The 25,418-nt window shown below is 41.8% G+C and overlaps 2 protein-coding genes across 2 annotated transcripts; one reads left to right on the top strand and one right to left on the bottom strand.

Moving 5' to 3' along the window:
* Positions 1–823: 823 nt before the first annotated feature.
* Positions 824–1,999, bottom strand: ora1 (olfactory receptor class A related 1; the record flags this gene model as incomplete). Its single annotated transcript, XM_084349170.1, has 1 exon — positions 824–1,999. The coding sequence occupies exon 1, from the start codon at positions 1,847–1,849 to the stop codon at positions 824–826; it is 1,026 nt and encodes a 341-aa protein (XP_084205296.1). The 5' UTR covers positions 1,850–1,999.
* A 6,162-nt stretch (positions 2,000–8,161) lies between these two features.
* Positions 8,162–9,124, top strand: ora2 (olfactory receptor class A related 2; the record flags this gene model as incomplete). The annotated part of the gene is made up of 1 exon (XM_084348831.1): positions 8,162–9,124. One exon carries the CDS (start codon positions 8,162–8,164, stop codon positions 9,122–9,124), a length of 963 nt encoding a protein of 320 aa, XP_084204957.1.
* Between the last annotated feature and the right edge of the window lie 16,294 nt (positions 9,125–25,418).

Consider the following 25,418-nt stretch of genomic DNA (forward strand, 5'->3'; position numbering starts at 1 on the left):
ATATACACACATGACCCACAGACATGCAGTTGTTTTAGAGAGATGTCAAAGTTATGCCACATAGTCAGGCACCAGCTATGATTTTCTGTGCCTTGCTCAAGGACACCTCTCCAGCTCCCTGTCCACACTCTGACTGGTCCGTGCCAGCAACTGCTGCCTAAAACAATCAAAATCTCATTATTTTAATGTATGTCTCTGACCTAAAACAGTCCAATTTAATGAGTTTAACTCTAAAAAAAGATCTGAACCGGGCTTTAAAAAACTAACCGTGTGACATTTATATGACACTGTACAGTATAAACACCTTGTAAGGGACTATAAACCTTCAAATTCCCTGAAACAATGTTGAAGACTTGACCTTCACGTTCTTAATGGTGGCAACAGCCTTTTTGAAATAGCTTTGGTATGGCCTCCAACAGCCCATAACCCAAAGATAATCAGTTTATGATCACAAAAGATCAAGAAAAGCAGCAAATTATCACAACGGAGAAGCTGGAAAGAGGGGATGTTTGGCAAAATGACTTAAATTACTTCTAAAGCTGATTCAGATAATTTACTGATTGATTTTTATTTTTTGCCTACATACAAAATGAACATAAACCCCATTGCAGATGCATGTACATTTATGATTTTGATAGAAAATATACAGAGAAAACCCTGTTACATCATTGCAAGACTCTACAGTCTCCGACTACTTTCTAAAGGGTCCATTGCTCAGCTAAATGACAGTGATCTGTGCACCAGTGTTCAAAATAACGAAGTCTGAGAGTACGACTCTGCTGTCTTGCAGGTCAGTCGACAGCCTGTCAAGATGGAGAGGGACTCATTTGTCACTCGACTCCTGATTGTCTGCTGACGGTTGGTCTTGCTCGGCTGCACACACGATCTTGGCCTTGACCTTCTTGTTGGAGGAGATGATGAAATAGGGGCTGAGAGAAGCGTAGCAGGAGGAGAAGAACACCCTCATATCAGCCACCACTGGTGACACCTTCGCCACCGTCAGCATGTAGATCCAGATCACGTTATCAATCCCGAAGAAGACCACGTACAGAACCACCAAGGTGACGACTGTTTTGGCTGCCCTGGTCTCTGCCCCGGCGCCCTGCTGAGAGCGACGGATCCCTCTCACCTGGCGGCTGTGGCGGTGGAGAAGCAGCAGGATGTAACCGCTCGAGCCCAGCATCAGAGCCACGAAAGCAAAGTCCCTTCCAGAGACAGCCACCCCATTGATCACATAGGACAGGCTGTCTCTGAAGTCTACATGACAGAAGCCCAGGTTGAGAGTAAAAGCAGGGACGGTGCCATTTCTTGGAGCCATAGAGAAGAAAGGAGCTGCGATGCATATGGCCATGTTGAGAAGCCACAGTCCTACAAACGTGGGAAGGACCAGGGAGGGAAGTGCAGGCTTCAACCTGGACAAACGAGGCCCAGCGGGGGCGATGGTCACTGCCTGAAACACACTGAGCATGCAGGTGATGCAGACTGACAGAGCCCGGCCGATGCGGTAGGCGTAGATCACCACCTTACAGCCGGGGTCGTTCAGCAGGTCCTTCAGCCCAAACACAGTCATCGTCTGGGGGACGCAGCGGGTCAGAAGCAGCATCAGGTTGGCGAAGGCCAGGTGGCACAGGATCATGTCCACAGGAAGTATCTTGGGTTCGGTGTAAATGATGTGGGCGTACGCCAGCAACACCACTGTGTTCCCCAAGATGCCCATACCTGTTTGCAAGAGGAAGGAGACGCCTTTGATGGTCACACACAGATCCATGAGACCGATGCCGGCACCTGGCATGACGTGCAAACAAGACAGGGAATCAAATGTCATGAAATCACTGCACACAAGAAACATCAAGTTTAAACCTTTTTGACCAGACAGCCTCACCGTGTATATAATGCTCACCTGAAGTTGCAAGTCTGTTGTGCATTAGCTGTTTAACAGCCTGTGTAATTACAATTTATAGTCTTCATTGCCCCTCGAGATCACTGGCCAACAATGCAGTGTTCAGCCCACAGTTCAGTTTGGCAAATTAAAGCAACAAACTAAATCTGACTCAGATGGTCTCTGAGGGCAGCACTGCGAAGGCAACACGGTACCTCTGAAGGATACACACTAATTTTCAAGTTCCTCTTAAAAACAATAGTCAGGCACACATATGAGAGCTGAAACCCCTTTTCTTGCCGTAATCATCCTTAATGTCTGTACTGGCTGTGAGGAGAGCCCTCGTTTTCAAGGGAAGAGATGGACGACAAAATCCACAGTCCGGTTCTGTACAGAGATTTATTCCAAAGTTATTCTGAAGATTTGAAGCCTTTAAAGTTTCAAGTCTTTGAGAAATTCTCTTTGTGTTTCCCAGAAAGTGTTTCCTTACTGTGCTGCAGCAGAGAGATCAAAACTCAAAGAGGGAATTACTGATTACTGGAATTACTTACTTTGATTATTGCTTTTTTATTGAACAAGGTATTTTTATTAACATGCAGAAAAGCCCAACATAGTAGTAACAAATGAACCGAGGTCCAGTGCAAACAACCCCACCCACCCCTCAACATATAAACAAAGTAACACAGTGTGAAAGTATTCAGTCATGAAAACAAAGCGAGTTTGTTCATTTAGTTTTTTGGCATAAAAAGATCAGACAATAAAACTTCTTCCCCAAAACTACATGCTTTCAACATAAGATGACCCTTCTGGCAAGGTGCCGGAGAATTTGAAACAATCAGCTTGGGCTCTGCTCAGGTTGACATCCAGAGGAGTTTCTCCAAATATCGCCATGGACATAGATGGAGCAACACACCATCCAAATGTTTTTGAAAAGGTGCAAAACATAAAACCCCCAGAAATGTAATAGTTTTAGACACGATGAGAACATTTGGCACAAAGTGGCCGAGCGGTGTTTATACTGATCACTGTTAACCTTAGCTAACCTAACTCTCGACCGTGGCGGACATCTTATATTGAACAACTATTTGTTTAAGACAAATAAAGGATGAATAAATAGCTTTGTGTCGCATCACATCTGATATCTGTTCTCCAATATCTTCTTTCTATCTTCTTCCATTTCTGTTTTAAAGAGTCCAAAGCTGCAAGGTTAGGTAGGCTTAGTAATTCACAGTCAGAATGAAATGCCATAAAGCTTCTGAGCTGCAAATATCTGCACAGGTATGCCATAGGAATGACAAGTTTTATGTCATATGTCACATCTATTGCAGAGGGGATGAGCATAGGGTTTTTTGCTGCTGGCTCAGCTAGTGAACGTAACAATTGGATTTGATCTGAAGAGATTGTAATAGTGGCAATTTAGCACATAATACTGATAAAGAAGTAGGCTGGATAGTAGAGTGGATTCTCTTTCCATAATTATGACTATTGTTTGAAGGCAGACTTTAGAAATGTGAATCTATCCTTTACATTTTATTGTGAGAAGTGGTGGAGGGAGACCTGGCCAAGACAGTACACACGTTACAGGATATTAAAAAGGTCAAAGACAGAAGGACAGATGAGGAATTAGAGAACATTCTCAGATATTGAAGCAAAAGCACGACGATCAAACTTTAAACACTCGTGGCATGAGTCTGCAAATAACCCCTCTTTTCTCATATGAATGAAGGTGCTCCAGGCTGAACATCAATACAGCACTCCAGATCACTTTTTACACTTTAATGCTCATCATCATAAAAAGTAATCGGCTGCCTCAGGTCACATCAATAACATATGTGAAACCTTATGCGGATTCTAAACTTGAGTGGCTTTCTAATTCCTACATGTCAGTTGTCAGTTTCTTTAGACGGAAAGACTAAAAGTCAGTCCTCTGAAATATTATAATGCTTTTCCCCCACGGAGTTAAAAAATAGAGTTGAACAACCCCCCCAGGAGACAACAGTGTGCAGTTATTGTTGATGCAGAAGCAGCCTGATGATGCCTTGAATGAGCCATCAAGAGGCTTTTACATGCACAGCTGGTGCTTTCGCCCGCACTCTTCTCCTCCTTCATGTCCTGGGAGCGTGTTAAAAGACACAGAGGAGCAAGACAATTAGCCGTATAACAATGCATGTTTGCGCTAATTGGGGGCAGAGGGACAATCAGCCAATATTCATTTATGTTCTTAACTCTAAGCACCAACATATGCTGCAACAGAAGTTTAACTTGCTTTTCAACAGTATCCACATGAACTAACATTAAAAATGCCTGCACCTTTTGTTCTAAGTTGCAAAATTAACACTGCATTTGGAAACAGTGCTGTTGGAGAAGCTTGTTTTCTCCTGGGAGTGGGCTTTGGGATAAAGCATCATCAGATGTGTTATTTCCCTCTGTGTTTTTTTTTTTTACATGTTCAGAGAGCTAATTAAAATGGCAAGTTCAAGCATGTCCTTCTCTAGGGACTGCATCATATAACGTATGCTGCATGCCAAGTTTAAAAATCCTGTTCCCCCCCCCCCCCCCCGACATGAGATTTGAGTTTTTTGTTTATGGCTGATGTAAATTGTTTCCCCTTATTGCACTAATTCAATCTCAATTTGACATTAACTAATTCTATTATAATAATATCATTAAACATGAAGTTTACATCTGTATAACATAATACCACTGTTGTAAAAAGTACCCAGAAGTCATGCTTAAGTTCTATAACTTTACCATTTTAAAAAGTCATTTGTGCCTAACCCAATTAAGATTATTGCTCTCTTAATGTTTTTTTTTTTGCTTTTATCTCCACTGTGGAGGAAATATGTGTACAGAGTTTGAGTCGAAGAGAATATCCAGACCGGGACAATAAAGTATATCGTATCGTATCGTATCGTATCGTATCGTATCGCATCGTATCATATTGTTTCCTATTGCATCAGAGCCTATCCTTTCCTCTTATCATCCCATTGTATCGTCTCGTATTGTGTTGTGTCGTATCATATCATATCGTATCGCATCGCATCGCATCGCATCGCATCGCATCGCATCATATCGTATCATATCGCATCGTATCACATTGTATCCTATCCTATCGTATCGCATCGTATCGTATCATATTGTAAAAGTAAAGATAATAATAGTCCTTTTGTAAAAGTGAGAGCCACTAATACAAATAGTACTGGAGTAAAAGCCTCAGGGTATCTGATGATAAATGTATTTCAGTATCAAAAGTATTTATTCCAATAAATGTACTTAAGTATAAAAAGTACAAGTAAAAGTAAATATGTGTATATACTCTACTGGTCAACCGATTATCAGCCTGGCTGATTATTGGATCCAGTATTTAACATTTCTGATACAGCATGTAATCAAATAGAACTAGTGGAGTAAAAAGTCAATATTGGCCTCCAAAATGTAATAGAGTGGAAATATAAGGTGGCAGAAAATGTAAACATTCAAGTAAAGTACAATGTTTTGGAGTTTTTTTTCTGCACATGCAAGAATAAATGTGACACGTCATATTGAATTTCTGAATATAAGAAGCCTGACAGCAGTTAATGATTTTGCATGTATAATTTAATACTGAGCTGCACTGAAATGAGACATGTTCATACTGTTACATATCACTCTTTAATACTTAAAACAATAACAATCCTGTTTACTACATAACCGATTTGTTGACAGCCTTTCTTGCGACATAATGTGCTGTATCATCTTAAATCAGGTCATTTCTCAAGTGTTTAAGTTTGCTGTTTGCATGTAACTCAAGTTAGTTCAGAGATATGTCACTTTTTAACCTTTTGCTTTTAACCTCTAAGTATGCTGGTGAGGGCTTTGGTTGGTGAAGAGGGAATATTCAGCGCACCCCTGACTGCGTCGGTTAATCTGTCCCACAGCAAAAATGTGGTTTAAGAGGCTTTTGGCTTAGCAGTCTCCTGTCTGATATTGATGGGCCTCCGACTCTTTATTTGTATTGAAGGGGAGGGGAGTGAAAATGACCTTGGATCACCTTAGAGTTTATGTGACTCCATTTCTACAGGATGCACACTTACTTTTTCTAAGTTTGTCTATAATGCTCAGTTGAAAACACCTTCGCCTGTCACACCAGATCATTCATCAGTTTAGGTATCTGTCATCAGTTTCCTCTTTTCATATTATATGTTTTATTGTTGTTTTTCATTGTTTTTTTTTTTTAATGCTGGCCTACCCTCAAGACTGTTTACCATCCGTTTCATTAAATTTCCCTTCGAGGACAATTAAGTTAAGTCTGAAGTGATATAAACTGTGAAGGTAAAGTACAGTGGTGGAGGAAGGACTTTAATTCTCTATACTGGAATAAAAGTAGCAATATCACCGGGTAAAATTCTTCATTACAAGTACATTAAAAAAGTTATTTAAGTAAATATATGTACATAGCTCAAAAGTTTACTTTGTACATTATAACTGTGTATATTATATAATTGGAATATGTTTGTCCTGCTGCAGTTGTTTAAAGTATAAGTTCACACAAAACTGAAAATTCAGTTGTTATCTACTCACTCCAGTGCCGTTGGAAAGACGAGTAAAGTTTCATAGTCCACAGAACATTTCTGGAGCTTCACAGCAAGACAGGGTTGCAGCCCTCTCCTAAACAACAAAAGTAGATGGAGACTTGTTTTAAATGTAATTAAATAAGAACATATAAAATGGCTTAAAACAGGTTGTTCAGTGTAATTCAAGTCACTGGAAGCCCTGAGATCCCAAATTGATTTAAAATGATTATTTACACAAAATCTCAATTGTAGCTGCTAAGCTAAAAGCGTTAGCCTGCACCCGTCTGAAGTGGACTTGGATTACGCTGTATGGAGTCATTTTATGTTTTTTTATTAATTGTTTACTACGTTTCAAAAAAAGTTCCCATCTATTTCTGTTGTTTAGGAGAATGCTGCAACACTGTTTTGCTGTGACGCTCCAGGACTACAAAAACTTCACCTGTCTTTCATCTGCAGGTGAGTAGATAATGACAACATTTCCAGTTATCACTTATCCTTTAAGGTGCTTTTTTTAAAATCAAAATTGGGTACAAAGCGTACTATTTTATACAATTACATGGTTTTGTAAAGAAACTATAATCATTTGACAAGTCATAAAATAATTTCCCTCTGAAATGTTGTAGAGTTGAAGTATAAATCAGCATAAAACTGAAACACTCCAGTCAAGAACGAGTGCCTCATATTTGCACAGTGATTAATGTTATCCACAACTGAATTAAGTATAAATAATCCAACTCAACACTTCCAAAACCTGACATCCTTGAATATAAACGTAATGGGGTTATTTTACATGTAACTAATGCCGTTAATGGCCATATTGTCACATTTTCTCTTTTCACTGGAGGACGTGTCTCATCCTGTACTCAGGCTAAATATTCATTACCAAGTCCCTGCTGTCGGACAGTTAAATCACGCAGCCCGCCTGCACTGATGTGCCCTTACAACATCCTCACAGTTTTGGTTTAATTCCATTTTAAGAACTTTTTATTGCTTTTCATGAATTACACAATCATAAATTGGATGCTAAGTCACCCTCTACGAGTGAAACTGGGTGATCCATGATGCTGGCTGAGTGGAACGTCCTCTGGCTTTTACTTTGTTTCAGCTCTCTCCACTGGAGGACACTGTGGTGTTGGTGTTTGACTAACCAACACGAGACAGGACTCTGTAATAGGTAGTGGCTTTTAGAATTGATTGTAGACATGAAAAATACAAAAGTACTGTCACGGGTATTATAAAGAAATCTAAATTTAGGAGAGGTAATTAGAAAAGGTATTCAACAGTCTCCAAAAAATGGAACTGAGAAAGTCTTTTAATCTTAGTATAAACACGTGTATAATAGATATTATCTCCTCATTACCGCCACTTTCTCTGTCCACTGGCTGGATCTTAATCCAAACACAGCTTTCTCTGTGTTATCCTGTCGAAATCCAGCGAGGGGACAGAAGCAGTCATCTGGATTGATCTCAAGTAATTGGAGGCCGAGGGAAGAGAAGTCAATGGACCATGAAAAACAGATCCAACAACTGCTACCTGCTTGCAAGTATAAAAACACAAACAACCTGACTGCTTCAGGAGAGAGGGATCAGGGAGAGGGTCCACTTCAGACCTTGCTAGTTTTGACTCTCATCAGGTAAGGGTGTAAATGTCTGTCATGATTTTTGTGATATCATTTTGAATAACAGAGACAAACAATACTTAGTTTATTTAATTTTCTATTCCTGCAGGGATGCCATCGGACGAGTTTATCCGCGGGATGCTCTATCTGTCCCTCACCATTGTGGGAGTCCCGGGTAACGCTGCGGTCATCCTGGCGTTCCTCCTCTTAATCTACCACGAGAACCGCCTCCTCCCAGCTGACGCCATCGTCCTGCACCTGGCCTGCGTCAACCTGCTGGTGGTGGGCGTTCGCTGTCTGCTGGAGACCCTGGCCTCCTTCTACCTGGCCAGCATTTTCGGTGACCTGGGCTGCAAGGCTGTGATCTTCGTCTACAGGACATCTCGTTCCCTCTCCATCTGGCTCACCTTTGTCCTGAGTGCCTACCAGTGCCTGAGCATCGCCCCTCCTGGCTCACGCTGGGCCTCCTTCCGCGTCTTGGTAGCCCACCATCTAGGCTTTGTGTTCCTCTTCCTCTGGCTCCTCAACACCTGTATGAGCTCAGCGGCCGTCCTCTTCTCCTTCAGCACCCAGAATAACTCAAGCCTAACAAACCATGCCATCAATGTACAATTCTGCTTTGTTCACTTTCCATCAAAGTTGTCAAAACAGTCAAACGGGGCAGCTCAGGTGGGCAGAGACGTGGTGCCCATGGCCCTCATGACTCTCGCCAGTCTGATCATCCTGGTCTTCCTTTACAAGCACAGCCAGCAGGTGAAGGGGCTCCGCAGCAGCAGTGGTGGTGCAGGAAGCGGAGGGGCCGAGCAACGAGCTGCCAAAGCCGTGGTAGCGCTCGTGACCTTGTATGTGATCCTCTATGGGGTCGATAATGGTCTGTGGGTGTACACTCTCACTGTGCGGAAGACCATGAGATCTTCGCTGATCTCTGACCTGCGCATATTCTTCTCCTCGCTGTACGCAGCACTCAGCCCCGTGGTCATCATCGCATCTAACAGGAAGGTGAATGGCAAGCTGAGGTGTACGGTGCAGGAGAAGCCAGTTCAGGAGAGAGCCACGAGCCTCTCGACTATCTGAGACCCGCTGGGTTGGCTGATTGCTAACAGGGCAGCAGAGGAGGATGATGAGGACTGGGTCACGTATGGGTCCACCTGTGTTTGTGTCTATCGGGTGGGAATTGCAGGGGAGACTCTTCTGTCTGTGTTTGGAGTGGTTGTGAGTTCATGATAATCAAATATTGATTAAAATATTTCATTTATAAGACAGACATGTTGTGAAATTACTGATGAGGGTTTAGCACCCGCAGCTCAGGATGAGTCTTTTCTTATAATTAAGGAAGAAAACTGTCATAACAACCCTGTTTCTCAACACAGGTCTGCATGAATTCCCAGCCAATCTGCCATTATTGTTGCTTTGTTTGTTTATTCGTTATGTTCTCTCCATCTTAATTGGATGGAAGAATTATAACCGGGGTGACTCTGTAGCTGTCAAATGACTTCCAGCTGCCCATTTAACTATAATTAAGGCTGTGAATAGGATCTGGGAAATGTCCCGTGCTAATGAGGCAGGTTAATTGTCCCGGAGAGAATTGGTTAAAAACCTGATGGGAAAACTATATTCTTTAGAGGAAAAAAAGATGAAAAAGAAGCTATTACTCAATAATGAATCACTTAATACAATGCCGACAATCTATGTGTAATAGTTCTGCGGGGGATTTCAGGGACACAAAAGCTCAGTTTTTTTGGCACAAGCCCTGAAAAGGTTTGCTGTAGATGTGGCAATGTGGGAATTTAGGAGTCATTATGTAATTGCCATGTCTTGGAGAAGCAAGGGCGGGAAGACAGGGCGAGGACATAACAACCTCTGTGAGTGACAGTCCAAAAGACATAAAAGTGGGGCTGCCAGCACTCCGTGATCCTGCAATAACTTTAAAGTGCAATCAATGTGACGCTATTCAACTGCTGTCGCAATGCAGGTGAGGAGGAGGAGGAGGAGGAGGAGGAGGAGGAGAAGTCCTCTTTCTGTCTGTGCTTGTGCAGAACTGTTGCATTCAACATCAACGCATATTAAAGGGAATACAACAAGGTTTTGACAAAAAGCAACATGCATTTTTTTATTGTAAAGAAAGCATTAAAAATCCTCCATATTGTTTGGAAAGCTCTCTCCAGACGACTAATTCCATGTGTCTTACTCTTCACACCACTGAAATCTGATTGGCACTTTACACAGACTCCGGTGGAATGAAGGATAGGATACATGGATGGTTTCATTAGAGCAGCGAGCGTGCAGGCGCCTCCGGTGAGGAATCACTGGGAACGAAACAGTTGACACGACTGATCCCCTTCAACGCTCTAGGTGATGTCATTCTTTCTTTTTCTGTCGGGGAGAAAAGAGAAGTGGCAGATTAGTTAAAAGGAACAAACACATGAAAAACAGGTTCCAGGTTTGTGTGTACGTTGATGTCTCCGACTGTGTGTGAGAGAAGGGTGCGCCAGGCAGGCCTCCGCCTGCACAAGACAGGACCTGTTTTTACTGCTTTCCGTCCTTCGAGAAGCTTTTGAGCCCAGTGAATGCAGGGTGCTGTTAAACACGTAGAGACCAAACCCTCACAAATGTAACCATCTATTACTGACTCATTCTCAAATCACCTTCAGCTCGCACCATTTCCCCTGCAAGTCTTAATTTTGCAGCTAGAAGAGAACTCGCAAAAGCTGATGAATATACCTCATCGTGATCTGTTAAAACCTCCAACTGCAACTCACCTGCTCAGGAGAAAAATAACACAACAAAGCACCATTTACCAAAGAAATAAAGCTACAAATGCTCAAGTGTTTTTTGTCCATAGTAAGACAGAAAACACAACACAAACCTGTACAAAAGTCAAACATAAAAAAAAGCTGTCAACTTGTCCAGAATGGTCGACTAAAGAAGTCGAAGGGTTGCAGTAAATCCCGCCAGCCGACAGCCGATCAACCCCTGCTGTTCCTGATGTCAGTCTGTTTACCTGCACCAGGTACAGGCATTTTTGTCCCCCGTGTCCACCAATGGCAATGCAGCAACACCGTTAAACCTCGCCCCCTTTTTCTGCCTTGAAGCCAGTCCACACCCTAATCATGTCCTTTTTTACTCAGGAGCTGAATGCTAACCCTCTCCTCCCCCGCACAAAACTTTTCCAATTACACAAACATCAGGAACTGAATCACTGTGTGTGAAACATGAAGAAATGTGTGATGCACGATGCAAATGGACAACTGACATGCAAACAGTGTCAACAAGCATACTTCAACCTCTCTAAAACAATCCTAAATAATCTGATAATGACACAAGAAAACATTTTTGAAACATCATTAACCTGTTTGCATCTAAATCATCTATTAAATCCAAGTTATTCTTGTTATTAATTCCATAAACATCTTCTCTCTGATGTTTTTATTTCCCAGTTAAGAAGAGTTCTGGCTGACTATAGCAAGTGGAAACTTTGGGGCTTATTATTGTGGTGAAAATGTAATAAACACATCCTAGGGTACTTTCAAAACCCAAATTTTATGGAAATGACAGACGTAATAAGCCTTTTTTTTATGTTTGCTGATACCGTCTTTGCCTTTCCTTCAAAGGGATGTTTCTCTAGGCGTGTTGTTTAGAGGATTTATTCCCTGTTTGAGTGAAGCTACTGATGGAGAATGCCAGAGAAGAACTGTACTCTTAAGTAAAGCTCATTTAATATATATATATATATATATTTAAAGTGCAGTACTGATTGTAAAAGTGCCAGAAGTGGGTTTTAATACAGTGCAGCCCACATTTATGACGTTCCACTGGACGGAAATAAAGAAAATATCTAAATTATGTAAAAGGCAACGTGTTCTGAGCTCTACCTCAGAAAACCTGCCGAGAGGTGACACAAGTTTAACATGATTTTTATTTCATTTTTTGCACTCTTAAGTTACAGAGTTGTGTGTGTGTGACCCATTTCCATGCATCCACCCGGTTTAACTGATTCCCTCAGACAGAGAACAAACACAGTCGTGTCTCAGCTTGCCTGGAATGCTGCGCTGCACGGCAGCAAGGAGCTCCGAACGCAACATGGTGAGAAGGAGTCTCAGAACCGAGGTGAAAGTTTGGCCTGTTCTATCTTGATAAATAGTTTAGTGTATAAAAAGTTAGAACAGTGTGCACGAGAGGTCGGAAGCCAGACACGTCTTATGAAGAAACTGCTTATATAAATACCAATAATCAAGAAAAAAGACAAAAAAAGCAATAAAACAAGACTGAGAGGAACAATTTACACTTAGGGTTACTATGTTTTCAAGTTGAGATGCATTACAATGAAATCCTTTGCTAATCTTTGCTAATTAGAGTAGTTTTCAGATGTCTTTTGAATAAAGATGACGTAGATGTTGCCTGTAGTGATGAAAGGTAATTGTTTCAAAGAGATGATCCTCTGCATTACGGTGAATATTGATTAAAGACACCGTCGAAGAAGAAAGTCTTTAGAGTATCTTGTGAAATATGAATGAGTGTCTCGCGGAAAACTTCTGGAAAGTACAAGACAAATCATGAGTTAGGCGTACGTAATTAGACACGAAGACACAAGTCTGGCAAAATGTCCACGCCAAGAATTTGATTGAAGTTTGTATTTTCTGAAAAGAGGAGAAAATGAGAAGAGAATGCCTTTTGGATTAAGAAAATCTTAAGTGAAACATGTGGTGCCTCAAACAGTGTTACGCTAGACAACACTAGAATGGCCCTCAGTAGAGTGCACACCTACGCCAAAGATGAACAGTCCCTGTTAATTCAGTCGAGTCTAATCAAATAAATAAAGTAGGTTAGATCCAGTTAATGGAAATGAAGGCTCCGTCCTTTTATCTGAATCTTCACAGAAGGTTAACAGAGACTATTCTGAGACGAGCCCCATCCTCCACGTATGTTTCGTGGAAATCCATTCAAAAGGTTTTGTGTAATCCTGCTGAAAAAAACAACCAAGAAGGACACGAGAGAAGACATAACCTCCTGGGCGAAGATAAAAACTTAAGCTGTAATAAAAAGTTTAAATACAAGACTGATTTATCAACGATAATGATTAATCAATGTATACATTTTGTAGAAAAGCTTGAGATGCCACTTGTGTCTGCCTAAATCTGCAGGTTCTGGGGTTTATTGGCAGCCTGATTTTACCACACAAGGAAAAGTTTGACATTTTGAGTAATACAGCTTATTCATTGACACGCGATCAGAAAATCAATACCACTCCAATATTTATGTAGGCGAGAGTCAGATGGAAAAAGAGTTAGCTTGGCTCTGTTCAAAGGCAACAAAATCTCTTCACTAATTAAAATGTTGTATCTCGTTTGTTATGTGCTATATGGTTTAACAGATAGTTTAGTTAGGACAGAGCCAGGCTAGCTCTTTCCTCCTGTTTACAGTAATTATGCTAAGCTAAGCTAAGCTTCATATGTACTGCAACTCTCAGCTTGAAAGTGAATACCCTTAATAGAAAGGTTACAAGACAAGGAGAGAAAATATTAAATGCAGCTCGGATTCCAGATAAATGGGATTGCAATGGCTGCATAAATCTATGACAGGGAGGCTGTGAAGCAACTTACGCCCATTTCCAGTGTATGTGTGAGGACATGGACCACAGTGAAGGGGGGTGGGGGTGGGGTTTAAGGCTCTGGGGCCCCAGGGCAGCAGCCTGCTGCAACTCCACCGCTCTCAGGTAAGATATGCATTGCTGTGCTGAGACTTGAAAGACATTCAAGATGCACTGCTCCCTATCCAACAGTGAATCACAGTATAAGGAAAAGGAAAAAAAGAAAAAGAGAGGAGGGAGTGGAAAGGAGAAGGTTAGGTTGCCGAGTCGGGAGAAAAAAAACCTCCATAAACAGGCATGGAAATGTTGTCATGTGAACCTCTGAGAAACAAGTGAATATTAATAGTTCTTTCACCAAGAAGATGGGAGCCACAGTTTGAATTGGCTGAGGTGAAACCAGAAACCTGCCCTGACCTGAACCAAGTATCAGTATGTGCTTCGTCAGTCCTCTAAATATGTGGCTTATAATGTATTACTCCGGGGTGAATGAGTTTTTGTTTTATCTTTATTCAGGTTCTCTCACTGAGATCAAGATCTCTTTTTTAACGGAGAAAGATACATTTCAAGAGAGAAATAAATGTATATCAGGGAGGAAAGGGCTTCATTGGCATGTCAGTTTGCAGAGATTTATCCTTTGATGAGCCAATCCAGCGTCCCTCAGGGACACTGATTCATGCTGAATGCTGTGTGAATGCATAAACCCAGGACCTAGATTTTAATCTCTTTAAATGATAGCAGTTAAAAGGCAGCAGACACATCAGGGCTCAAACTGGGGGTTTGAAAGTTGCATTTAACTCCAGGAATAATAGTGAAGCTGTGTTTGCATCTGCAGGCTCAGTTTATTTCTTTAGTTTTGAATAGAAAGAAGAAAAAAAAGGGCAAAACTCACAAAAGCAGTTTCTTCACTCAAAGACATCCCCAGATATCATGCAACACTCTGACACTGTGACATCAACCAGGTCTCTACGTACAGGATGAGGATATTTACATCATGTGTATGAATAATGTTGAATTATTGATGTTTTGAGTTGTTCCGTATGCATATATGAGATTCTTGTTTTTGCATTTTATATTTGTGCAGGTTATTAGCTCTCAGTTGAATACTGCATGTGTTACAGATACAGACAGTAGCTTCTCACCTGAGGGGAAATAACACACAAACTGCACCTGTGAAATATCTTTGGAATAAAGTCAACAGTTAAAGTCGGAGATTCCAGTATTTGCTGTTTTCCCGAGAGTTGTTTGAGAGGATCGAAACCACCCTCATGTCTGCACGGTAAATATGAAGCCGGAGTCAGCGGCTGGTTAGCTAGCATCGCATTAGCTAGTCTTCAAAAAGTCGGGTGTAAGTAAAATATTTGATAGTTTTTTTACCCCTTGGTTTCTATACGTATTAAACAAAACAGATCAATTATGTTAATTTGTGAGCGCTTCAGTTCATCCGGGCTCCAGTCAGGACTATGCTTCAAGTACGTTGAATACACTCTTTCAGCCCTTCTCAGGTGCGATGCTATGAAGTCTGTTGAAGTCAAGGCTGCTGGTTTGTTAATCATTTTCCATCTGTCTCTTTTCAAGCAGAACTGGAGCATCACTCAGTCAGTGCTGAATTTGAAGACAGACTGAAGTAAAAGGTGTTAAAAAAAGTAACCATCGCTACCTGTGCCAACATCCTGATCGGTACTGGGCATGTGCAACTCTCAACAGAGATGAGATAGCGGTGCGATGTCTCACACCTTAGCTACTCCCGTCATCAGTTCCAGATAAAAAAGATGTGTCCAATTCAAGTCTTTTCTGAAACAGGTTTAACGTCTTCTATACGATCTGTTGCTTTCTACCTGTTTCTCAAACGCCTACGTGACGATGAGCGTGACACACAAGAAAAAACAAACAAAAACAGACTCGACAGCAAACAGCAACCTCGACTCCTGGCAGCGGGAAAGGAGTCAATCACCCATTTTTCAGCTGATTTACCTGCATTTAAAAAACCTGCATATGCACGCTAATTTTGGGGGTGCATGCATAATGTTAGTGTTCATACGTCTTTAAACAGAATATTTCATGAAAATGGCTTCATGTCTGGCAGGCTAATGCTAATGCTCATATAAAAACTGAGGAAATAAGCTTCTATCTGTAAAGAAACACAGTTCCTTGCGTTGAAAATTAAGGGCGTACGTCTGTAATTATGGACACCAAACAAAAATGTGTGGAAACGAGGCATTGGAGGCGAATGACCGGACTGAGCCAGACTAGCTGTTCCCCCCTGTTACCATGTGTTTGCTAAGCTATGAGAGAGGAGAGAGAAGCTACAAGCACATTTCTCAAAACAATTCCTTTATTTCCTGAGTATTTCCATCGCTCGCTGATTTTAAATTGGTTATAAATCAGGCGGCGGACCCCAACGACGACCTTTAATCAAAAAGTAACATAACCTTCTTTGTGTCAAATCCACACTGCAGCTGTAACAAGGATCCTGCCCTTTATCTTCCCCATCATCCCCCCCAGATGCCACAAAGCTGGAATTTTCCACGAGCCACTTCCCTGTGTGCGCTGTGGAATGCAGGCAAGATGGAGCAAGTCCTGCAGAGCGCCGAATCGCAGCAGTAACAGTATGTTGAGGTGTTTAGCCTGTGCACAACACGTCCACCTCCTTAACTCTCCCTTCAGGGGGTTTGTTAAGCTTTTACTCAAAGTGTAGCCGTGTCCTGTAGTGTTGGGAGTTGACAGTCAGAGCGTCGGCTTAGGACATCCTCTGATTTTTTTCCAGTAACTACTTCATATAGACGTTTATTTTGCTTAAGCATTTTGGTGCATTAGGTAATTTCAATGCATCCCTCGATATGTTTGTCCACCTACAGTAAGAAACGCTCACAAAAAGCCCTCAGAGCAGCAGGATGCTTTCACACAACTCTAAATTCAGAGCTGTTGGAGACATTTACGACTGCTCTATTAAACAGTCGTAGATTGCTATCTGTGCCTCAGAGCAACAGACCTTGTAAAGTTATACAACGTGGGCATGTGCTGACATAACAGCCATACATATTTCATCTTGCCTCCACCACCGTTCACACAGGTGAAGGAAGTGCAGAACAATACCTGGAGAACACGACGAGAACATCGTGCCTCTTTAGAGCCATAATAGCTGTACCTTACAAAGCACTTCTGCAATGTATGGCGCAGTCCTTCACTATTCATGGGATGTATATAAGTCGACAAATTGCCTGGAGGTGGGGAGTTGTTGGCATGTGATGCTGAAGTAAGGAGCATTACAACACACTATGAAAAATTGAGTCTCCTTGTGCTTTTTCAGAATAAGTGGTGTCACTCCACCCACTTAAAGCTGAATAATAGATCTGATGGATCCTCTGCGTATCATACTGCTGCTGTCAGAGTAATTACAAAAGACAAGAGTGGAGCACTCACGCAGCGAAATCAGAGTGTATATCAGTCACCAGTTTGCTTTCCACAGTCTGCTGGGTTGGACCGCCGCAGGAAAAGACAAACTCACTGGTTTGGTTGCAGCTGCCTCATTGTGAAAAATGTCCGACCAGCTCACTCTGGGGTTTTGTGCTCTTTTTTGAAAACACTATTTGTAACATGGGAGGACATTTTGGGAGTTATGGTCACTGTTGGGTGCTACCAGTAACCTTCAGGTATTTGGAAATGGGGGAGGAGAGAGTGCCACCTGTTGGTTCTTTACGTTACTACAACAAAGGGGCAACAAAGGAGGTGTAGTTTGTCACAATTTCACAAATGCATGAAGTTAAACTGATATTTGTGCCTTACATGAGAGAAAACTTGAGTTCACACATGCAAAACAGAAACATTTTGTTTTCAGTAATGTCCAAACAATTCTCACTAATCACTTTGAGTCTAGTCACAAAGCTTTGTCACCTGGTAGAGCACGTGCTTGCCAGTTTTTGTTGGCCCTGCCCTTCAAATTGTCAGCACACCACCGCTCCATGTTTGATGTTTGGTTTTATCAGCCCCTCGATGGTGGCTGACACTGTTGCGACCGCCCGTGATCGACAGAAAATCAGTGCGGAAGATTTTACAGAAATGCACGCCCCTTTCCTTTAAAACCTTCTGAAAGAAACAGTGATTACTTTGTCTGAAATTTCAGTATTTCTCTCTCTACATTTCTCTGTCCATCTCCAGGTGCAACAGAACAGCAGACTACATGCTGGAGAGTGCCAGAAACAGGTTGTTACGACTAAAAAGATGTGAAAATGTATCATAAAACAGGACAATTGTAACCATGGTAGAAAACTGGGGACAGGGCAATGAAAGATGGAAGTCTCCCAGGAAAATTGGGAGGCTTGGCAAGAATGCACGTACCATGTATTGAAGCTGAGTCCTTACAGCAGCAGCCTGTGCTCAGATCTGGCCAGGGCTCTCTGCTGCATGTCGTCCACTCTCCCTCCACTGCCCTCTCTGTCTCTCTCTACTGTCACCATGAAATAAAGCAGAAATATTATAAAATAGCTGAATGAAAAAATGTACCAGAATAAACCTCATTGACCTTAATCCTTAAGTCCAAGTGAGTAAAAGTGATTGACAGAATATTGCAGAAACCGGCAAACTCTGAAAGACTTTGTTGTACAAGAACTTTGTATTACAGATTTTAGCAAATCATTTCACCATTTGCCTGAATTAACTTGCTTAGGGGGGGAAATTGCTGTTGATCCCCTGTGACCTCTGAGTTCCCATCAAGTACACTGCACACAACACACTGTAGATGGCAGCTTTATTATATTTTGCACCTAGAGACCTAGAAACCCAACGGCAGCACTCGTGAACTGGACTGCATCCTGGTTTTCTGTGAGCTACTTTGTCTGGATTTGATGAAACACATTTTAATGCAGTAGTATTAACCATGTGAGCAGAATATTAACTAAAAAGTTTGAGGACTACAGGGTCTGCAAGATTAGTTTTATAACAGCCCAGCTGCCAGAATGAAATCTTCCTATAGTTACTGTTCATGAAAACCACCGATGCTTTCACATTTGTGTGTGAACATCACGTTCACATTACACGTTTATGACCTGGCTTTTATGTTGGGCAATGGAGGCTGCCAAGCCAGTGACCACAGTTCAGGACTGCGTTTTAACATTTGTAAGCAAGAAAGCACTGGATATTTTTAAGGAGACCTCGGGACAATTTGCAGCTGTGGTGACCAAAACAGGTATTTTAAGACAAAACATGATCTTTTACAAACGAAACCTTTTCAGAGCTTAAGCACAGCGTTGTCACAACATAACATTGAGATCTGAACCTAAAGAACGTACATTTGCATTATAACGGCAGCATGAACGTGTCCGTTGTTTGCAGAAAAATACTTTGCCAGCATGTATTCTGCCTGATGGGTTGATATTAAAAAGCAAGAGATGAGATAACCTTAAAAGCAGCTGGCACACAGTGTACCTGGGACTTTGCAGACGTCTGGAGGTCTGGGGGTCGGGACAGTTCCCCGCTTTACCTGTTTGATAAGCCAGACTTGCTTTAGTGTTGAGTTTATGTTTGAATTGGATATTACCGTCTCTGCCTTCACCTACATATATTCATAACAGCGTCCAGCAGGATAAAGCAGCTCTAAAGAAAAGATTCTCGTCTCGGATTCTTGTCATTTTGCAGAAAAAGTTTGACGGCTAGTTAAAAGAGTCCTCCTTACAGAACTTTTCTTCTCCATAATATATTGTATATCTTCAAAGTTGTTTAAGCTTTTGTGGAATTCTTACATATTAAGCTGTTGCACTGTCACAAATCCACATTTTCTGACAGGCTGAATAAAACCGGTCACGATTGGACTCCTAATTGGTCTCCCTCGGCAAACAAATGCTAAAATACTTCAAAATCAAGGTTCCTTTTCTTTGTGGCCTTGTCACCGACACACTTGAGTAACGACTGAGTAACAATCTTGTCAAGTCAAAAACAAGTTTATATTAATAAGACTGAGGATCGTAAGAGCTGTTTGAGCATTTTCACTACCAAATGAAACAACATATCATTCAGTCATGTTTACGGCATACATGTGGTGTTGTGAACAAATAATCCCTGCCTCTCAATCAAAAAAATACTGTATTTAACAGATGTTTTCACACAACAGGCTTGTGGTGAAGTCATGCACAACACATGCACCGGCTTACAGTGTAGTGATGTCTCACATATAAATAGTTAAAGACCTCTACTACACCCTAACATGTCTGTAAATCCAAAGCCATTTAAAATATACGAAAATCAAGGAGAGCAGATTGCAGCTTTCTGGATGCATTCATGATAATGAAGATATTTTTGGTAAGTAGGCAGCAGAGGCCACTATTCTCTAATAGTGACACAGGTTTTGTAGAAAGTCTCAATGCACTGAATAATGTATTGACTCATTTGTCTGGAGGAGCGCCACAGTAAGCTGGGCGATCAATGGCGCAGCAGCAGTGCCAAATTAGCCTTTATAGAACTGCCAGTTTTCTTTTTTCATTTCAGGCGCAGTCTTGTCTGTTGTAGCACTAGAGCACTATTCTGATGATAATTTCTGAATTCAAGCCTTCAGAGAGTGTTGATGGGCAGGCAGGTGCTGGTCAGCAACGGTGTCCTTCTCAGTTTCTAACAGCACAAAGGGACGTCTGCTTTATATCTGCAGGAATAAAGTGCTACCAGATAAACAGAACAGTACACTGCTTAACTGTCACTGCAGGTTAGTGCAGCCCGGTCGCTGGGATAAAATGCAAACCATGGATACATTCACATTTGTACCTGCCATAGGCTCCCTACCATATTGACATTTCTATAATATGTGTCATTACACGTGCATGTTTAAGATCTTAGTTTCATAACGGTAGTTGGAGGGGAATTACAGATGAGAAGGCTGTGTTACAACATTTGTGAGAGTGAAACCACTGGATATTTTATAGGAGACAATTTCATTTCCAGTTGTTTTTGTGGTGACAAAAAAATTATATTTTTGATATAAAGTCGGGACATCTCTTGTTGTGTTTGTGGTGACACGTTTGCCGAACCCTAGCCAAGTGGTTTTTGTGCCTAAACCTCCCCAAGCACAGCATCACAACATAAAATACAGAATTTAACCTAAATAAAAGCAAATGTAATCTAAAAATGTGGCACGATAAAAAAATTTGAGATGAAGAAAGGGAACAAATAGGTTTCTATGGATTGAAATGAAATACGAATCAGATTATTTGTGTGTTTGGTAAAATAGAAAGACTCTACGGCCATGCTAGCTAGCTACCGTTCTCACTAATAACAACAAAACAATAGTACTTTTTTAACATTAGCATGCTAACTCTCTCCCAATGACACTGTATACATGCTGATGTTTAGTAGGTACAGCTCACTTCTTACCATGTTTGCCACAGTTTGGCTTGTAAGCATGCAAGCTAATTTGCTAATTAGAACTAAAGGCTAAAAGGTACAGCTGAGGTGTTTGGTCCGAAACAAACCAGCACCTTGTACTTCTTGTCGATCTTCGACACAAATCTGACCTCAGAGGAGACCTTGGTTCAGCTTCATGGACACATAAACATTGAGTCATATGTAACTTTACATTTGCTCAGCTTCACACAGTATATCCTGCGTCATCACAGAACTAGACAGCAGGCCAACAATGTGTGTGTGTGTCACTTGGAAAAAATCAACAAGGTCGGTATCTTTTCTTCCAAACAGCCCGGAGCCTGCTCACAGAAGGACACCGAGTCTGAAGGACAGTGAGGCTAACTAACCATGCCAATGTACGGTCCCTAGAGCCATGCAGAGGTTGCAAACTGTTTTCCAAATCACAAAAGAGTTCTTGTGGTTCTGCCATTAACTTCTCAAATCAGCTGCTAGCTTGTTTTTGTTTGCGCCGTTAGCGAACGGCCTGCCCCATCTGTTCACATGGAGTACGCCTTTGAAAATGATCAATAGATACGATGACGTGATTTTCCTTTTACCCCCGTTGAAAGAGCGAGAAAAAGGGAGCGCGTGCAAAAGAGACAAATTGCTTTTGACCAGTTGTGTGTATTCTCTTCATCTCTGTGACATATTCTGCAGATACAGACATTAAAACTGGAGTAAAACTGTGGTTTGATGTTGATAATTCATATCAACATCTGCAGGTTGCTTTCAGGTCTATTTAAGCTGAGCATGGGCACAGTCAGATTATACACTGACAATCCTCACAGTATTTAGATGATGACAAATCTAATCTACTACACTCGTTTTGTTTGTCTTACTCCTGTTCTTTTGGCACACTTTACTACACTGTATCCATTCACTTTCACTTTATTGACAGCAGTGTTGATACCTGCGAGCTGAGACAGGTGTCAGAAGAGAAGCGAACCTCTCCATCTCGCTTAATTTAAATCAATAAACCGAGGAATCACTGCTACAAACGATTACAAAGCAGAGATCTTTGATACTGAACTGACATATTTCCAGTCGATCAAAATACGACCACTCCTCTGCCTCCCCTACACACCACCAACCTCCCTTTAGCCTTCAGCGCAAACACAAATAAAAACACACACATCTGGCCCATTTCGGTGGATGGTGCGAGACCCTTTCACCTCAAGCTCTCCCTGGAACCTCTTACCCCCCTATGGTCCTTCAAGATACTCTCATTAACAGTAGAGGGCATTGGACACATCACCTCATCACCTCCCCACAGGACCGAGGCCCTCCACCTGACCTTGGAAAACGTCCAAGCCAGCAGCACATCGGTCCTCAGGAGGGGGAGAGAGGTTCAGGTTATGAGATGAAGGTCAGCATGTTGCAGCCTCACTGCATGCTGAAGAGCTCTGCTGCTTTTGAGACAGGAGGTGTTTTTTTTTTTTTTATGTTTTCTCTCTTTCCATCTTTGGCAGAGAAAGGTGACCTCTGAGGATAGAGCCGCACTGACTGACAGGTCAAACGTTTTGCATTCAGATCTTCAGACTTGGGTTCAGCCCGGGTTCGTAATTGACGACCCGTTAATGAGACATCATCAACGTGACACTGAGTGCCGTTTTGTTTTCCCTCGAGATGCTCCCACACGTTTAGATCGTAAAGCGAGACCACCGTTCACTGAGACTTTCATCTGAAATACGATCTTTCTGCTCTCTTGAAACACAGAGTAGGCGGAGGCAGAAAAAGAAAAGTCCATTAATAAGGAAGATGGAGTCTAATGTGGAATCGACCAGAGGGTCTTTTAATGATTACTAGCCGTTCATTGATCAAGCACTCCAAGACGGGAACAAAGAGAGCTTTGAGGGGGACCAACTCTCTGCTTCTGCTTCACAAATCAGTAATCCTTTAGAGCTTTGGAGACTCTAATGTCTATTGTTGGTATTAAAAAAATTCAAGGTCTCTTCAGTCATGCTGTATGAATGTTTGGCCAGTGGAATTGTAGAATTTAAATATGATAATCTGCCAGCAAACATTATTTATTTCCAAAATCTCTGAGCATTTAATTGTTTGTACATTGTACATTTATTGTGCCATTTATTCTACTGCTGTTGCTGTTGGGATGGGAGTGTTGGTCTGCCGGTTGGTCCAGATTGAAATATCCCAGCAACTCACATGAACATGAAGAGCACGTGGTCGTGTTCTCCAGAGGACGAAGCTTACTGAGTTTGCAGATCCGCCAACGTTCATCAGCACCGGCTACTGAGAGTCGGGTGCAGAGCCGAGTCACATCAGAATCTGCTCTGATCCGGAGCCGTTTACTGACGATAAGAGAGCTCAGAGATTATTTTTTAACTTTTGGAATTGAAAAGTGGATTTATCCTCACTCCCATTTATCAACCAGACTGCAGCAGCTATCTGCAAAGGCTGCACTTCATTGTCGGGTGTTTATGTAGGCTAGACTCTGCAGTTCATCTCAGCTCTATCTGAAGCAGCAGTTCACCACTAGCTGGTGAACATAGTGGAGGATTTTACAGCTAAAGAGGAAGATATTTTTGTTAGGAGCTGGTGGAGACAAAAACAGAGCTAACAGACATTAATATTCGACTTCATCAGCTCCAAATTGAAGATAATGTTGCTCTGGGCTCTCCTAGGAGTTGTTTCCATCAGGACGGAGGTACAGGGCACCACCCTTGTCGACTGCCTGTGCACAGAGATCTTTCATATCTTCCAGTATGGCTCTGTTAAGTAAATCTTTGTGATATGACAGGCACATATCCTGCATTTTATTGTACTTAATTCTTGATTGATGGTCATTTTGAGGAGCACTCTGCTGTAAAATATCTCTTAAACTGTGACGTCTTTTGTTGTGGGTGCAATTGTCACAGACAGAAAGGCAATAACCGAAAGAGTAATAAACAGAAGTAAATGACAAACTTGCTAACTAACTCCTCCATAACCCCTAAAACAAAAACACAACAAAAAACTTCAATGAAAGTTTAATTATGTTATTGTCTCGACATTATGATTGGAGGGTGTGCGGCTAAAAAGCTCATCTCAGACGTCGTTAGTCCATCAAGGAAGAACTAATTTTCACAAGGATGCCGCCATAACTAAGTCTCTCACAAAAATGTACTCATGCAGGGTGCAGCACGAGCACGACAGCTATTGATTGGAACATATGAGTCTGCTGGAGTCTTGTTAGGTCTGGCGCCAAAATATGTTTCCCCATGTGTTTATCTGCCAGCGTGTCCTTATTTCTGACCTCTGGATTTGTTGTTGTTTTGCTAGCAACCCTTTTTTTTCTTAAAATAATGATTCACAGTATGAAAAGAAAGCAAAGAGCAAGAAAATAAGCTGCACAATTGACATTATTTAGCTATTTTCCTCCCGGGAGTAATATCAAGGTAAAGACACACCAGGAGAAACACATTTTTATGTGTACTTACTGATATTTTGCACGGTTTGAGGAGATCGCAGGGGGGCCTGTCGCATATCAGAGTTACAATTCATATCGATGATGATGTAGCGTGGAGGAACTCAAAGATGTGTGCACTTTCAAGAACACCAAACCACGCCCTGATTTCATACTAGGGTTGTTCCTCGGGTCAAAATCTGCTAAGAAAGCATAATGGATTGCCGAGCGGCACAAAAGTGACACCTGCCAAATTTGAATGTATATGCTCTGGTTTGTCTGCAATATGTCACATTCGCAATACATTACATTGTTCGGCGTCAGCCCTCCCGGAGAAAAACAAGCTGTTCCTTGCTACAGTGCATTATGAAAGGTTGCAAATGGGCTAATTTGCAGCTTTGACAGCACCAGCCTCAGCAAGGGCGGGCAGTAATAGGTTTTGAGGTGCCGCTTCAGCGACTGCTGTGATGGGAACGCCGTGGCTGAAAGTAGGCATAGGTCAGGCTTCTCTGGAAACTCTGACAAATTAAAAACAGAAAACCTTTGACATTTATCATGCTAGGAGTCTGCAAAGGTCACCGGCTGTACTTGCTGCTTTCATTTTCCTCTCCCGTCCCCTCTGGACATGTTTTGCTGTGATTGCTTATAGCCTGCTGGAGCCGCAGCCGGGGGAATCAGGAGCTGTGATTTCAGAGAAATACTCATACGATGACAACATTTCTCATACGAGGAGCAGATATATGGAGTAAACAGAAATGTAAACTTATTGAGTCTCTCTCTCTCTCTCTGCTGCCGCTGCTCTCCTCTTATTTATTCACCTCACCGGTGATAGGCCGGTTCTTAATGGGCCTATCATGATGATTAGTTATCGCATCAGCTTCATCAGGATGCTATTTCGAAGTAAACTGCTGTTGTGTAAGGAACAACCGTGGGCATGTAATAACACACTGAAATTCATTTCTGATTCCCGCGCGATACATCATTCCACACCATAA

This window comes from Pagrus pagrus, assembly GCF_965226575.1.
Source record: "Pagrus pagrus genome assembly, chromosome: 3".
NCBI classification, from domain to species: Eukaryota; Metazoa; Chordata; class Actinopteri; order Spariformes; family Sparidae; genus Pagrus; species Pagrus pagrus.